General features: G+C 35.9%; 2 protein-coding genes across 8 annotated transcripts in view; one reads left to right on the top strand and one right to left on the bottom strand.

Moving 5' to 3' along the window:
• TASOR (transcription activation suppressor) overlaps positions 1-15,124 on the top strand; it is a 51,445-nt gene that overhangs the window by 29,566 nt on the left and 6,755 nt on the right. For 2 of the 7 annotated variants that reach the window (XM_027584656.2, XM_027584659.2), the window contains exons 12-18: positions 605-677; positions 764-835; positions 1,772-2,473; positions 5,782-6,188; positions 7,619-7,760; positions 9,019-9,078; positions 13,469-14,280. In XM_027584656.2, the coding sequence (XP_027440457.1) occupies positions 605-677; positions 764-835; positions 1,772-2,473; positions 5,782-6,188; positions 7,619-7,760; positions 9,019-9,078; positions 13,469-14,280 (2,268 nt within the window). Of the gene's footprint in view, positions 1-604; positions 678-763; positions 836-1,771; positions 2,474-5,781; positions 6,189-7,618; positions 7,761-9,018; positions 9,079-13,345; positions 14,281-15,124 lie in introns of all 7 variants that reach the window. The other 5 variants (XM_027584654.2, XM_027584658.2, XM_027584657.2 and 2 more) reach the window with 3 other exon arrangements.
• CCDC66 (coiled-coil domain containing 66) overlaps positions 7,780-15,124 on the bottom strand; it is an 80,665-nt gene continuing 73,320 nt past the window's right edge. The window contains exon 19 of the mRNA XM_027584662.2: positions 7,780-7,969. Coding sequence (XP_027440463.2) covers positions 7,946-7,969 — 24 coding nt within the window. The 3' untranslated portion in view covers positions 7,780-7,945. The remainder of the gene's footprint in view (positions 7,970-15,124) is intronic.

The following is a 15,124-nucleotide window of genomic DNA, read 5'->3' as shown; positions in this document are numbered from 1 at the left end:
CTTGAATAATTATTGATATTTCTTGTGTTACTCTCTCCACCCAGTTATAAATTTCTCATGATCAAGGCTCTTGTGTTGCTTGTCTTTGAAGTTATTTCTGGCAAGGCAAATTGCCTTAGGTTGAAAGGTGTTCATTAACTAGGTGAAGAACTAGATTATAGCAACACATTTCATTTGAGATTAGCTTGAACTCACGAAAGGTAATGTTTGTGCTATACTTGTTTTATACCCCCCAACATCTAGCACACTGCCTTGGCAATTAATAACATGTCTTTTGAATTGTTGAGGAAGATATTTGAAGTCTTTAATTTGGTCCTTGTATTTTAGTGTCAAGGAAAAATCAAGTTGGTTTCACAGTTAATTAGGGAAATTTATTCAGTAATATTTTCTTGTTTTTACTTGTATGAAAACTAGGGAATTTTTGTTTGATTGGAAATCTGTTAATCAGAGTTGGTAGAGTTTTTAATTTGGTAACAATATTTTTCCTAAAGAAAGACTGTCAATAACTTGTTTTCTTTATAATTATTAGAAACTGCTATGTGCCTGCCTTATGATGAGTAATAATGAAGCGGATTCAAATTCTTCCCTCTTCCCAAAAATGCAGGTTCTTGTTAAACCTTTGGGAGACCGCGGCTACCTTTTTCTTCTCTCTCCTTGTCAAATGGTTTCTCCATATGGTAGGTGATCTCTTTAATTTTTACAATTCTTTTTAAATTTTTTTGTTAGAACATATTGCTAATCAGTTTGGCTTCTGTTTTTTTAGAACATCAGACTGCCAAGTCTCGAGTGCTACATGCTTTATTTCTTTTTCAAGAACCTAGAGGCATAGTTACTTGTAAGTTCTTTGAATATCTATCAAGTCACTGATACTTACATTTCATTGAAATTTTCCAGATAACTCAGTAAACATTTTGTTTCTTATATCATATTTTGGGAAATACTGGGGGTATTAAGAGGTATTAGCAAAATAAAACAAATTATATATGACCTGATTATTTTTTAGTGGAAAATTTTTGGATGTTACCATTGTTTTCGCTAAATAAACATTGATTGTAATTATTAAAGTACCGTAGTGCCTTTGTTTTCTAGGGTTTTACATTATTAGAATTTTTTAGCTGAGTTCATTTTTGCATTCAAATTTTAGCAACAATAAAAGGATCATGTGCTAGGTTAAATTTAGGCCATTTAAAATTAAAAAATTTTTCACACTGGTAGAGAAAATTTGCTATTCACTGTTTCTAAGAACATGTTTCAGTGCTATATTAAGGTAAAATTCACACTGATGGGTTTCATTGTTAGATTAAGAATGCATTTTCAATTGTAGCCACTTGGTGTTTAGATATCTGCTATGGGGATAGAACATTAATGTAAAGTTAAACTTACTACAGTATAGCAGGAAGGAGTGACATTGCTATCAATTGCAGGATTCTCTTGCTAGGAGCCTCAGATTTTGCCTTGCTTCTTTATTTCTCCTTACATTTTGCTTGCCACCAGTTGAATGCCTAGGGACAATAAGAAATGAAGATCTTCAATGAGTGGGTGTTTTTCCCTTTAAGAACATCTCCTACAATTTTGTTTTAGTTTCTTATTGTCCTGTTTTTAGAAGCAGTATTCTTCATTTATTTCTATATTACATATATGTATCAGGGTGTACATACTCCTGGTTTGGTTTACCATTAATGTATGAATGTTGTTGCATTTCTTTGACAAAATGTAGATCTGTGTTTGATTCTTAATTGCTAACATGGTTTGTTTTTTTGTTTGTTTACAGCACAAAAAGGTTCAACTAATGCAGCACCACAGAAGAGACATGAGAGCATGACAGATGTATTAAAAATAACTCAGTTTTTACAGTTTGCTTTGATTCAGTGTCGAAAGGAATTCAAAAATATAAATACTATAAATTTTCATTCTGTTGTTGAAAAGTATGTAAATGAATTTTTTAAGCGAGGTTTTGGTTCAGGTAAACGAGAGTTTATCATGTTTCCATACGATTCACGATTAGATGATAAAAAATTCCTATACTCAGCTCCAAAAAATAAATCCCATATTGATAATTGTTTGCATGCCTATATTTTTCGGCCTGAAATGTATCAGTTACCAATTTGTAAATTAAAAGAGCTTTTTGAAGAAAATAGGAAACTTCAACAGTTCAGTCCACTCTCAGATTATGAAGGCCAAGAAGAAGAAATGAATGGTACAAAAGTGAAATTTGGAAAACGAAATAACTCAAGGGGTGAAACTATTATACCTAGAAAGCAGAAGTCCTCTCACTCTTTGGATTATGATAAGGATAGAGTCAAAGAATTGATTAATTTAATTCAGTGTAGGAAAAAAAATGTGGGTGGGGACTCAGACACAGAAGATATGAGAAGCAAAACTGTCTTGAAGAGGAAGCTTGAGGATCTACCTGAAAATATGAGAAAGCTCGCCAAAACCAGTAATTTATCTGAAAATTGCCATCTGTATGAAGGTAAAAATACCAGGTTGCTTTTACACAGTGTAAAAATAACAACCAAAAATATAGTAAAGTAGTTCTGTCCTTTCCCCTAGTACAGGGGTCTGCAAGTTACAGGGGTCTGCAAGTTAGTAATCCAGCCTGTCCCCTGTTTTTAGTAAAGAAAGTACATCAGATTTCTGAATTGTGTAGCTTAGGCTAATATGAGGAAAATGAAGTATGCTTGGCTGTTATCCTGTTAATTGGAGTTCTTGTCCTTTTATATCCTATTAACTTTATTATTGGGAAAGTACATTGAATATTGGGTTCTTTTAGCATATTGCTTAGTGTAAGGAACCTTCTGAGCTTTAAAATTCGATCTCTTAGATGCATCCACATATTTTTCTACCCCAGGAGTCAGTCCAGTAATATGTTTGGCTTTTTTTTCTATTTTTCTTTGTTTTAGTTGACAGTTAAAGACAGAAATGGGAGACCCTTCTTTTAAGTGTGTGTTTCAATATTGCAAGTATTCTAAAACATTTTTTCATCTAGATTTTTAATATCTTAACACTGCTAAAATAAGCATGAAATGTCTTCTTTGAGTTCATGGACTTTTGAATTTTGTGCTGCTGCTGTTTTTGTTTATAGCAGATAACAGTATTCCATCCCTGTTTCTCACTAAGCTGTTTTACTTGTATATGTTCAAATTCAGTGTGTCTCAGAACTGACTAGGTTAAATCAGTGTTTTTTTACTGTTCTCTTAGCAATCAGTGCTTGTATCCTCAGTTACTTTTCACTTATCTGCTCTCCTTTACTTCCTCTCTTTCTGCACATATGGTAGCCAGTGGCCACGTGTTATTTAAGTTTAAATTAAAAAATAATTCATTTCACGTATTATACTTGGAACATTTCATAAACCATACCACTGTATTGAAATAGCACAGATAGAGAACATTTCCATCATTGCAGAAAGTTCTGTTTGACAATGCTGTTGTCTTCAGTAACTTTCAAGTGTTTTTCTTTACTTGACCTGTGTTCTCTTTTTCTTTCCAACATTTTCATCTTGTTCTTAACCTCTTGGGTGGCTTTCCTGGCATCTGTCAACCATTTCAATCTCATGTTCTTTCAGTCTCAGCTTCGTATTCGTCTTTTCAAAAGTTTTTTATAGATTGGCCATGTCCCACCTGGGTAACCATGTTTCCCATTCTTTTTTCACATATTCCTTGATTAGGGTTCATCTCTCTCCTCAGAATATGTCATAGTCAGCCCTTTACACTCCTCTTTCTTCCTGAAGCATCTTTCATTTCTCTCAAGCCGCATATCTTTGCAGTTCAGATCCCTCCCTAGATTTATGGCTGTTCTACTTGATGGTTTCTATTTCCTTTAGCTTACGCCATGCTGTACCTATTGACATTTACTGATCTGCACTGTCTTACACTGTTGACCTGGTGTCTTGAGAATTAAGTGCTTACCATGTGCCAGGTGCTTTACATATAGGGACTCAGTTAGTTCATGAGTGGTAGACATTATTATCCTTATTATCCTTAATTTACAGATGAGAAAATCTATAGAAGCTAAAGTTATATAGTTCGTTAATCCATGTTTAATTCATAACTTAGTTGTGACTGACAAAAAATTTTTCCTAAACTTGGCTGTATTTACTAGACCTGGCACATAATGGTTAAGATACTTAAATTTCAGTACTGTTTTAGCTGATAATTGACTAATTTTGTAGATGTGAAAAAATAGTTGTGGGTGACAGTCAGGCTTTATCAGCAATTAAAATGGAGGGAAAGCCATGCCAATAGGCCAAAGTAGAAGTAGGGCAGGGGAGAAGGGGGAGATAGGTTAAACTGGAACTAGTGACAGTCAGACTTGCATTTCTAGGTGTTCCTCATTTGTGTTTCTTTTTAGTTATTTTGTACAGTTTATTTTTGACTGAAAATAGAGATTTAAAGGTTGAATTCTAACTTTTAAAATACCCTCATCTTGATTTGGTGGTGAACCCACTCATTTTATAAGCGGTAACCTCCTATCTTCCCTACCCCATTTTACATTAACCTTTTTGAGGTATGATATTACATAAAATATACCCATTTTAAGGGCACAGTTTAAAGGTGAATTTTGATAGTTATGTTACCACCTCTCCAATTTATAGAATATTTTCATTACCCCCAGATGTTACCTTGCACTCCTTCGTAATCTCACCCCACCCCACCACTGATATGCTTTCTGTCTTTAGGTATTAGTTTTTCCACTTCTTTGATTTTATAATTCATATAGGTAGAATCATACAGGATGTACTTTGTTGTTTCTAAATTTTTTTCCCCGGGTGGTACATTATACCCTGCTTAAATTGGAAATCCTGGCATCTATCCAGACTTTATCCTCCTTCAGCATTAAAAAGCACATGACTTTCTGAATGTCTGTTCCCTTTGCAGGTTTTTAATAATGGTATAATGCAGATTACCCAGATTTATACTTGCTTGTAACCATATCTTAACATGTTTTTTTCATAGTACTTTTTGTTCTTAGTGCAAGTTTGGTATGGCTTGCTTCAGGATGATTTTGTATCTCTAGTATCTTAGTTTTGTTATGAAATTAAGTAATCTAGTCATTCAAGATAAGGTTTTAGATTATAAGAATGTCGTTATCTTAAAGACAAAATCTAATCGGTGTAGAGGAGATAGAAATCAAATTGAGCCATGGTTTGTTTTTTTAGTAGATTTAAATGTAATCTGCATATTCTTCTCTAACATTTTGCAAAATAACAAGTACAGATATTTTATCTGTTTTCAAGTCAGGTAAAACTGGGATTAAACTGATTGGGATTTTGGTAGTAGAGTTTAAGGTAACTACAGTACAGGTATTAATATATTAATATATATTATCCATACTACCAACATGTTGTCTGAGCTCATTTCTCCATTAATATAATTTTCAAGTTATGATGAAAATAAACTTTGATTTATGGGAATTTTTAGCTATGTGCAAAATTTATTTTTTATTTTTTCTTATTTTTTAAAGATTTTATTTATTTATTTGAAAGAGAAAGCACATAAGCAGCGGAGCAGCAAAGGGAGAGGGAAAAGCAAGCTCCCCTCTGAGCAAGGAGCCTGATGCGGGGCTCAGCCCCAAGACCCTGGGTCCCTGCTGTGTGCAGAATTTTAGAACTAGTTATATTTGTAAAGAAAGGGATGGATGTACTTGTATAGTCCAAACCAGTGGTCTGATTGGATTCCTACCCATAAATATAATTTTTAGGTATATTTGATTTTTAAATTTTTATGCAAACATTCCAAACTTGACTTTAAGAGATGGGTTTTCTTTCTCTTTCCCTTCAGAATCTCCGCAGCCTATTGGCTCTCTTGGGCATGATGTTGATTTGAGACAGCAGCAGCAGGATACCTCTAACTCCGGTGTTGCTGATATCCATCGGCTATTTAATTGGCTATCAGAAACACTGGCAAATGCACGTCATTCTGATGCATCCTTGACAGACACAGTCAACAAAGCCTTAGGATTGAACACTGATGATGCCTATGAAGAGCTGAGGCAAAAACATGAGTATGAGTTGAACTCTCCTCCAGATAAGAAAGAATATGAGCAGCCTACTTGTGCAAAAATTGAAAATGTGCATTTTAAGGGCACTCAGAGCCCATTGCTAGAAGTGGATACATCATTGTTAAAGTATCCTATTGCTGTTTCTACCAGTGAAGCAGGCGCTGACCATAAACTACATTTGAAGGAAGTAAGCATATGTCTTTTGATTATCTTTGTTGGTTTGTGAATGTGTGTCTGAAAGAGGATGTAGGTGTGTTTCAGTGGGATTTTTTTCCCATTCAAAAAGAAATAAAATACACATTGCAGTGAAAGTATCTGTCCAGGGGAGTATTTCTAAGTTATTCCTTGTTACAAAGGGATAAATGCAGAAGTAGCTGTTTTCCTTCCTGCTTATAGGATTATGTATATCGTCTTATATAAAGCTAATAAAATTGAATCCTCAGAAGATTGGCTTTCTGCTGGCCAAAAGTGATATAAACAAGATTAGATACTTAACTATTTTTCATGCAAGTAAGAATGGAAAGTGAGTGTCCTTTAAGGATTATCTCTGAAATGACTCTCAGCATTGCTTGACAGACATCCAGTTTGTTTATGAAGCAACCTTAGAGAGTACTGCTCTCTAGCTGAGAAGTAACCTTGTCTTCCCCCAAAAGTGGCTGCATCTCTGGGGAATAACAGTAACAGGATGGCCCCATTTTCCTAAGGGTTTATTTCTAATTCACTTTTCCCTCCTATTTCTCTTCCCTGCCTTTGAATAAAACTCATGCATGTCCCCAGGCTTTCTCCATGTAGTTTTAGGATATTTATTTTAGGAGGATAATGGCAGGAGACCCACTTGGGGAAGTATGTAACTTACGTAACTAACTTATTAACATTTCCTGACAAATTTAATACTCTAAATTGAGTCGATGGGAGCATGGGCCAAACTCTGCACACTGCCTTTTTTAATTTTATTTTTTATTTTTTTGAGAGAAAGCTAGAGTGCGTGCATGTGTGAGAGGGAGACGGAGAATTTTAGGCAGCCCAACATGAGGCTCAGTCTCAAAACCCTGAGATCATGATCTGGGCCAAAATCAAAAGCCGGATTCTTAACTGACTGAGCCACCCTGGGTGTCCCCACCAACTGCCTATTTTTGTAATTAAGGTTTTAGTGGAACACAGAGGAACACAGCCATTTGTTTAGATATTTCCTCTGGCTGCTTTTGCACTACAGTGGCAGACCTGAGTATCTGGCCCACAAAGCCTAAAATATTTGGTGCTTTACTGAAAAAGCTTACCAACCTGTGCTCTAAATCAACATCAAATTATGTTTTGAGGGGAAACATTGTGTTTTAATTTAAGACCAGAGTATTTTAACTTTGCCATGCTGATTTTACTCATTTGTAATGTTTAGATTGAAGCTTGTGGATTTGCTATCAAAAAAAAAAGTGGAACATGCGACTCTTGGTCTCAGGGTTGTGAGTTCAAGCCCCACATTGGGTGTGGAGCCTACTTGTTTATTCTGGATGTAAAAATTAATTGAAAAGAAAGCTATTGAATATGTACTCTAATTTTTAGTAAAAGGCGAAAGATTTATGCGATCTGAAGAGAAACCAGAGTATGTACTCTAATTTTTAGGATCCAAATTTAATTAGCATGAATAATTTTGAAGATTGCAGTTTGTGTCCCACTGTTCCCATTGAACATGGATTCCGCAGACAATCTAAGTCAAATAATGTTGAAGAGACTGAAATACATTGGAAACTAATTCCAATTACAGGTAAGAACAAGTATACTGGGACTTTGGTTTGCTTGGTTTTACTTAGAGAGCAGTTTCCTGAAGGGTTTCATCTTTTCTAGATTCCATTCTTGGGTCACTGGGTGGTTCATCTTTTTGGTTCATCTTCGTATCTTATTTTGAGCAATGTAACGTTCATCACTGATTGTTGCTGGTTTTGGTCAGCATCAGCAAGTTATCTGCGAAACAGCCTATAAAAGCAGAGAGATTTAAAACATACTTTCCCAATGGAGTTTAGTATGCAGACTTCCAAATGAATATTGTTGACAGAAATTGAGTTTCTAATAAGGTGAGATAGTGACATGAAATGATGGTCTTTGGGACAACAGATTAAATGCTATCGTCTCAAATTATTAGAGTAAACTTCACCATGAGAAGCTGTCATCCAAGAAGTGGTCATGTTGAGGTTCATCTATTTGAAGAAAAAATTGATTTCTTAATATTGGATTATCTTAGAGAAATTAGATCATCACAGAGAGTGGCCTGAAATGATCAAATGCAGAAATCCCTAGAAAGCTTATTGGACCATGGGGCAAGATTAGGTTAATAAATGTTGAAAGATCATTTTGCAGTATTCTAATTTCTCTGTGCAAACACATACATATACACACAACGCATGTATATACTACATACTCTTAATATTTCAAGTTCTTACTCATCTTTGTTAGCGAAGCATTTTTGGAAATATTCCCAGGGCACATCTTTTCCATTCCTAGACCTTTAAAAAGAAAAAAACCCAACTTTTTGCTAAAGAGTTAGCCTGGCTTGTGACCTAGAAGCTACTGAGACTTCCAAGGACTCTGAGAAGAATTTCTAAAACTTGAGTTTCCATGGGCTTCAGCACCATTTTCTACTTAGTACCTTACCAGAGAGGGCGAGAGGCCTAGAAGTGATGGTGGAGAAGTAACTTGTACTTAAGAGCTGGAGATCTTGGCTTGAATGGGAGAAACAGAGTAAGAAAGTAGTCAATACAAATGATTATCCTAACCATTCATCATTTAGGTAGCTTTATAGCTGATGTTCAGAGCCATTTGAAGGCACAGCATCTAGGTGTTGATACTCCATCATCACCTGAATGGAAAGGGAAGCAACTTCTATTTCTGAATGACCCTTCTGGATTATTTTAGGCAAAAGATGGAGTACTTGGATTTGTTAGCATTTGGGGTTGTCTGAAAGGTGCTTAATAGGTATCACCAGTATCTGAAGAAAGTCTACAAATCTAATGGATGCTTTCCCTCAGGAGGGAATGCAAGAAGCCCGGAAGACCAGCTGGGGAAACATGGTGAGAAACAAACACCAGGTGAGAAGGCTCCCTTTGCTTTTCCTCCCAATGTGCCTTCTTCAGAATTGCTACTTGCATTTCTGGTTCTCTATCGATAGATAGGGCTTCATTTTGAGTTCTGTTAATTACAGAAAATTTGGATAATGTTTGCATTTAAAATCATTATTTGTATCAAATATTCTTGTACAAAGAATGTGTTTAAAGAAGTCACTGAATATTCATAGAGATTAAGTTTTCTTCACTGTAGTGATTCTATCTGATATGATGACTTGGGAAGATTGGAGTATTTTTCTTAATCCATTTCTGTAGAATATCCTATGAGAAACACTCTTCAAGTTTCTTTTAAGTTTAAAAAATACAGGGATTGAGGCCAGTTATCTTTCAGGTTCATTATCCCTAATCTTGAGTTTTTTGACCCAATTCTTTTTCTGATTATTTAAATAAGGTAGTGTTGTAAATAAGAGATTAGGAAACTTTGGGATTCTGGAAACAGTTACAGATGTTGCTGACTAGCTAATTGCTGTTGGTTCTTAGAAGACCTTTTCTTTTGTCTGAGTTCAGTCCATTCAGCATCTCTGCAGATGGTTATAGGCATTGTTTTCTTGCTTAGAGTTTGGTGGTGGGCCTTTTTTGTTTCCATTTCTTTATATCTTACTCTTTCAGAAATCTTAAGTGGTAGTGGGTTTCTTTTTTCTTAATTTGGAAGGAAAGCTAAGTGGCTTAATTTTAGTAGATCTTTAAGGTTTTCCTCTCTGCGGAATTAAAAAAAGACTGAATGGTCTTAAGAAAATCTTTTGTCGCCTCTTAGGAAAAATGACCAAAAAAACCAAAATAGGAACAACAGATATATGACACACAGGAAAGTGCATTAATCTTTAGTACACAGCTCAATGGGTTTTTACATGTGTATAGACTTATGTTACCACTACCCAGATCAAGATGTAGGACATTTCCAACACCCCCAGGTTTTCTTCTGTATCCTTCCAGTCAGTACTCTCCCTGGCCCAACAGTAACCACTAATCTAAGTTCTTTTACCATAGATTAGTTTTACCTGTTCTTAAACTTAAGATAAATGGAACCTACACATGTCTTGTTTTGTTTTTGGCTCTTTCACTCAACATTATGTCTGGGATTCACCTATTTTATATCTGTCAGTAATTCTTTCTCATTAGAAGCAGCCAGGTATCTTGTTTATGCTTCAGCATGTGCCACTGGCATCTGCAGTCCTCTCTTGTCATATCCTCTTTATATTTTGTGATTGAAAATGTAAATATGTGAGTGATGCTGCCTTTAGAGAACTCACTATTCCCCTTTCAAAGTCAAAGTACTGCAATGCTTGAATGACAATCAGTAGAAAACATGCATTATTTTTTTTATTTTTTATTGTTATGTTAATCACCATATATTACATCATTAGTTTTTGGTGCAGTGTTCCATGATTCATTGTTTGTTCATAACACCCAGTGCTCCATGCAGAACGTGCCCTCCTCAATACCCATCACCAGGCTAACCCATCCCCCTACCCCCCTCCCCTCTAGAACCCTCAGTTTGTTTTTCAGAGTCCATCATCTCTCATGGTTCATCTCCCCCTCTGACATACTCCCCTTTTCTTCCTCTCCTGTTATCTTCTTTTTCTTTTTTCTTAAAATATGTTGCGTTATTTGTTTCAGAAGTACAGATCTGTGATTCAACAGTCTTGCACAATTCACAGCGCTCACCGTAGCACATACCCTCCCCAATGTCCATCACCCAGCCACCCCATCCCTCCCACCCCCAACCACTCCAGTAACACTCAGTTTCTTTCCTGAGATTAAGAATTCCTCATATCAGTGAGGTCATGTGATACATGTCTTTCTCTGATTGACTTATTTCACTCAGCATAACACCCTCCAGTTCCATCCACGTCGTTGCAAATGGCAAGATCTCATTCCTTTTGATGGCTGCATAATATTCCATTGTGTATATATACCACATCTTCTTTATCCATTCATCTGTCGATGGGCATCTTGGCTCTTTCCACAGTTTGGCTATGGTGGACATTGCTGCTATAAACATTGGGGTACATGTACCCCTTCGGGTCCCTACATTTGTATCTTTGTGGTAAATACCCAGTAGTGCAATTGCTGGATCAAATGGTAGCTCTAATTTCAACTGTTTGAGGAACCTCCATACTGTTTTCCAGAGTGGTTGCACCAGCTTGCATTCCCACCAACAGTGTAGGAGGGTTCCCCTTTCTCCACATCCCCGCCAACATCTGTTGTTCCCTGACGTTAATTTTAGCCATTCTGACGGGTGTGAGGTGGTATCTCATGGAGGTTTTGATTTGGATTTCCCTGATGCCAAGCGATGTTGAGCACTTTTTCATGTGCCTGTTGGCCATTTGGATGTCTTCTTTGGAGAAATGTCTGTTCATGTCTTCTGCCCATTTCTTGATTGGATTATTTGTTCTTTGGGTGTTGAGTTAGATAAGTTCTTTATAGATTTTGGATACTAGCCCTTTATCTGATATGTCATTTGCAAATATTTTCTCCCATTCTGTCGGTTGTCTTTTGGTTTTGTGGACTGTTTCTTTTGCTGTGCAGAAGAAAACATGCATTATTGATATTGACGTGTGTTTCCTTTAAATCATTTACCAATGAAGACATTTTTTTAAAATAAAGTCAATTTTAGTGATTAGAATGTTATAGGGGAAATTTGTGACAGTAGAATTAGGTGATGGTAATTTGCATTTTTAAAAGGGATTTGTTTAGACTTTTAATATGGAAAATTCCCTACATGGATTTAAGCTTCATTCAGCTTTATCCATAGCCCTTTAGGTGTAAACTTACTGGTCTGAACTACAGCTGTACATCTTGGGAGCAGGTATTTCATTTGAAATAATACATAATTGGAAGTTTAAAAATAATAGGTGGTATTCCCCAACCCGTTTGTTATAGAAGGTACAATTTAAAATGTTTTTATTTAAATAAATCAGACATTTGATATGGTATGTAGGAAGTACAAAAATATTTCAAAATGTAAAATACTTCAAAAAGTCTTGCAGCCCTATCTCAGACATTTAGTTTCATTGCATGGGTCAGCCTCTGTTACAGATTTCTTATGTATCCTTCCAGACATTTTATGTGTGCACTAAACCCCATGCTGCAGATTTAAGAAGGATGTTCTCTATTCTGGAGTTATTTTATGGAACTTGAATTTCTGGTTTATCAGTTTCATACAGTTTTAATTCTTACCTTGGTACATTGGGTATTTTGCTCCCCTACTCTTCTTCCACCTACAGACCTGTAGTGGTCTTACTTGCCAGCAGGTGCCTTTGTAGTAGTTAATGGGTAGAGTCGTTCATGGTAACTACCAGGGTTGGTGGAGAAATGTCACAAGCTGACTGCTGCTGAGGCTGTTAAGAGCTTTAGAAAAGTGTGTGAGGAAAACCAAAACAATTTGTGTGGAGAAGGGTATGCTGCCACACCTGACTGCAGACTTGATTAGGGAATTCACTGTATCTTTAAAGTACTATAGTTTTGAAAACTATACTGGCACCTGCAACTTCCTGATATAGAGGTACCATTTCATGGACTACAACAGTAATTTGTTAGGAAATATTGGCTTAAGATCTAAGGAAAATTAATTAAAATAAAATTGTATAATATCATCTAGGCAAAGATCACGCATTTTTTTTCTTTTCCTAAAATAGTACTATAAATTGCCATTAAACATATTTTCCCCTTGTCTTTTAAAAAGGGACTTAGGGTATCTGTTTTGAAATGTAGTTTTAGAAACATACTGTGTTTGAATTTAGAATTTCTGGGAAAGAAGTACAATCTATGGATTGACCTTGTCAAAAGTCAGAGTTTGGTTTCATTAACATCAGGTAGCTGAATGACCTCTTCATCTCAAGAGTGTTACTGTTAATGCAGATATGAAATATGTTCTTTTCCATATTATTGAACCTTTTTTTCCCCCTGATCTATCTGGGAAGCAGAAATAAGCATATAAGCATATTTAATTTATATGGATGCCAAATTGGCACATGTTCGAACACTTCAAAAGGAATCAAAGAAAATAACATCCAAACTTGTTAGTCTAGCTACTGAAATCCCAAGACCAGCCATAAGTAGGCTACATAGAAAATGGGGTTCATACCATCATTTGAGATTTTTATTCTGCCTTCCAGTGCGTAATTAGTTCTGAATATATACTTTGATCTGACATTCCTATTCACGAGTTTGTGTTTTCAGATGTTATTTTTTTGGATTGCTTTTATAATAATGAACTCTTCCTATATAGGTATGAAATCACCAGAAGAACAACTGGTGTGTCTGCCACCACAGGAAGCCTTTCCTAACGACCCCCGGGTAATAAGTAGACAGCGAGGTTCTGATTACCAGTTTCAATCCTCTCCATTTACAGACACACTGAAGGGCACCACTGAGGATGACGTGGTGACAGGTCAGGTGGTGACAGTGGAGGAGCAGTGTGTGCCAGCAGCAGAGCCGCCCACAGTGAGTGAGACCACAGAGAGGACAGTGTTAGGAGAGTACAATCTCTTTTCTAGGAAGATAGAAGAGATTTTGAAGCAAAAGAATGTTTCATATGTCAGTAGAATTTCCACACCTGTTTTTTCAACACAAGAGAAGATGAAACGGCTTTCTGAGTTCATATATTCTAAGACTTCCAAAGCTGGTGTACAGGAGTTTGTAGATGGCTTGCATGAGAAACTAAATACTATTATTATCAAAGCATCGGCCAAGGGTGGGAATTTGCCACCAGTCAGTCCTAATGATTCTGGTAGTAAGATAGCATTGAATCCTCTGGGAAAGGCTGTCCTACCAGTTTCTTCAAGTGACTTCAACAGTAAACAGCTCCTTGAGCCACTTTGTAGTGATACTTTGAAAGACACCAACTCCAATGAGCAGCATTCCTCTTCAACTTTGGGTTTAACCGAAGTAGAAGTGAACCAGCCACACCATGCTACAGAGCCGATGGTGACTTCTGATCATACTGTACCTGGTGATACTGCCCGGGAACCGGTAGAAAAAGAAACAACAAAATCGCCCAGTGATGTAAACATTTCTGCCCAACCAGCTCTTTCAAATTTTATAAGCCAGTTAGAACCTGAAGTATTTAACAGTTTGGTTAAAATCATGAAAGATGTCCAGAAAAATACTGTGAAATTTTATATTCATGAAGAAGAAGAGAGTGTGCTCTGTAAAGAAATAAAGGTAACTAAATGAGAAGGTAGTAATAGTAATGCTATATAAACTTGTCTTGTTGGGTCTGATCTCTATTAAATGGAGGGTTTTTTTGTTTTTAAATGTTGACCATATATTTTCATAATTTGATCCAGAGTGGAGTAAGACTAGTAAGTTCAATTAAATGTAGAACCTCTGATCTAAGTATCTTAGAATTTAGAATCTTGTTTTATCAGTGATTTTAAAGACCATTTGTATGTACACTGCAAATACCTTTAAACTGTTGATTTCAAAGATTTTAAATGTTTCTTACTTGGGTTTTTAATGGGAAAGATACAGAGGTAGAAGAAGCTGTCAGTGTTTACTTCTTATGGGGGTTTTTATCAAATAGAAAAAACTGTCCAGGGATGACCTTATGATGATATATATAATATTTTGGCATTTCTTGATACCCTGGTCATGTCAGGGTTCCCTACAGCCTTTTTGATCAAAAAACATGATGATCCTGAAAGACTCCCCAATCATGAAAGATTCCTCACTGCAAGGTATATTGTTTTTCTACTGAAGCTACAGAGTAAGACTAGTGTTTCAAGTATTTGATTTTTAAAAATACATGCATGTATTTGTGTGTGTGTAGATACAGACATAGATAAATAAAATTTGTAACAATAGGTAAATTATGACCTACAAGAAGTGTATCAGTGTTTTAATAGTAAGAGTATTTACTAAACTCTAGGACTTTAATCCCTTCAGGAAATGGCATAGGTTTTACAATAAATGCCTGCTCCCATTATGGAATTAACTTACTATGACAAATTTCTGCTTGTTTTGTTAGAGGAAGCAGAAGTACTATAAATAAGTGCCTTATAGCCGA

The sequence above is a fragment of the Zalophus californianus genome, chromosome 1 (genome assembly GCF_009762305.2).
Source record: "Zalophus californianus isolate mZalCal1 chromosome 1, mZalCal1.pri.v2, whole genome shotgun sequence".
Classification (NCBI taxonomy): domain Eukaryota; kingdom Metazoa; phylum Chordata; class Mammalia; order Carnivora; family Otariidae; genus Zalophus; species Zalophus californianus.
The sequence above is the reverse complement of the archived record's forward strand: the minus strand, read 5'-3'. Positions and strand labels throughout refer to the sequence as shown.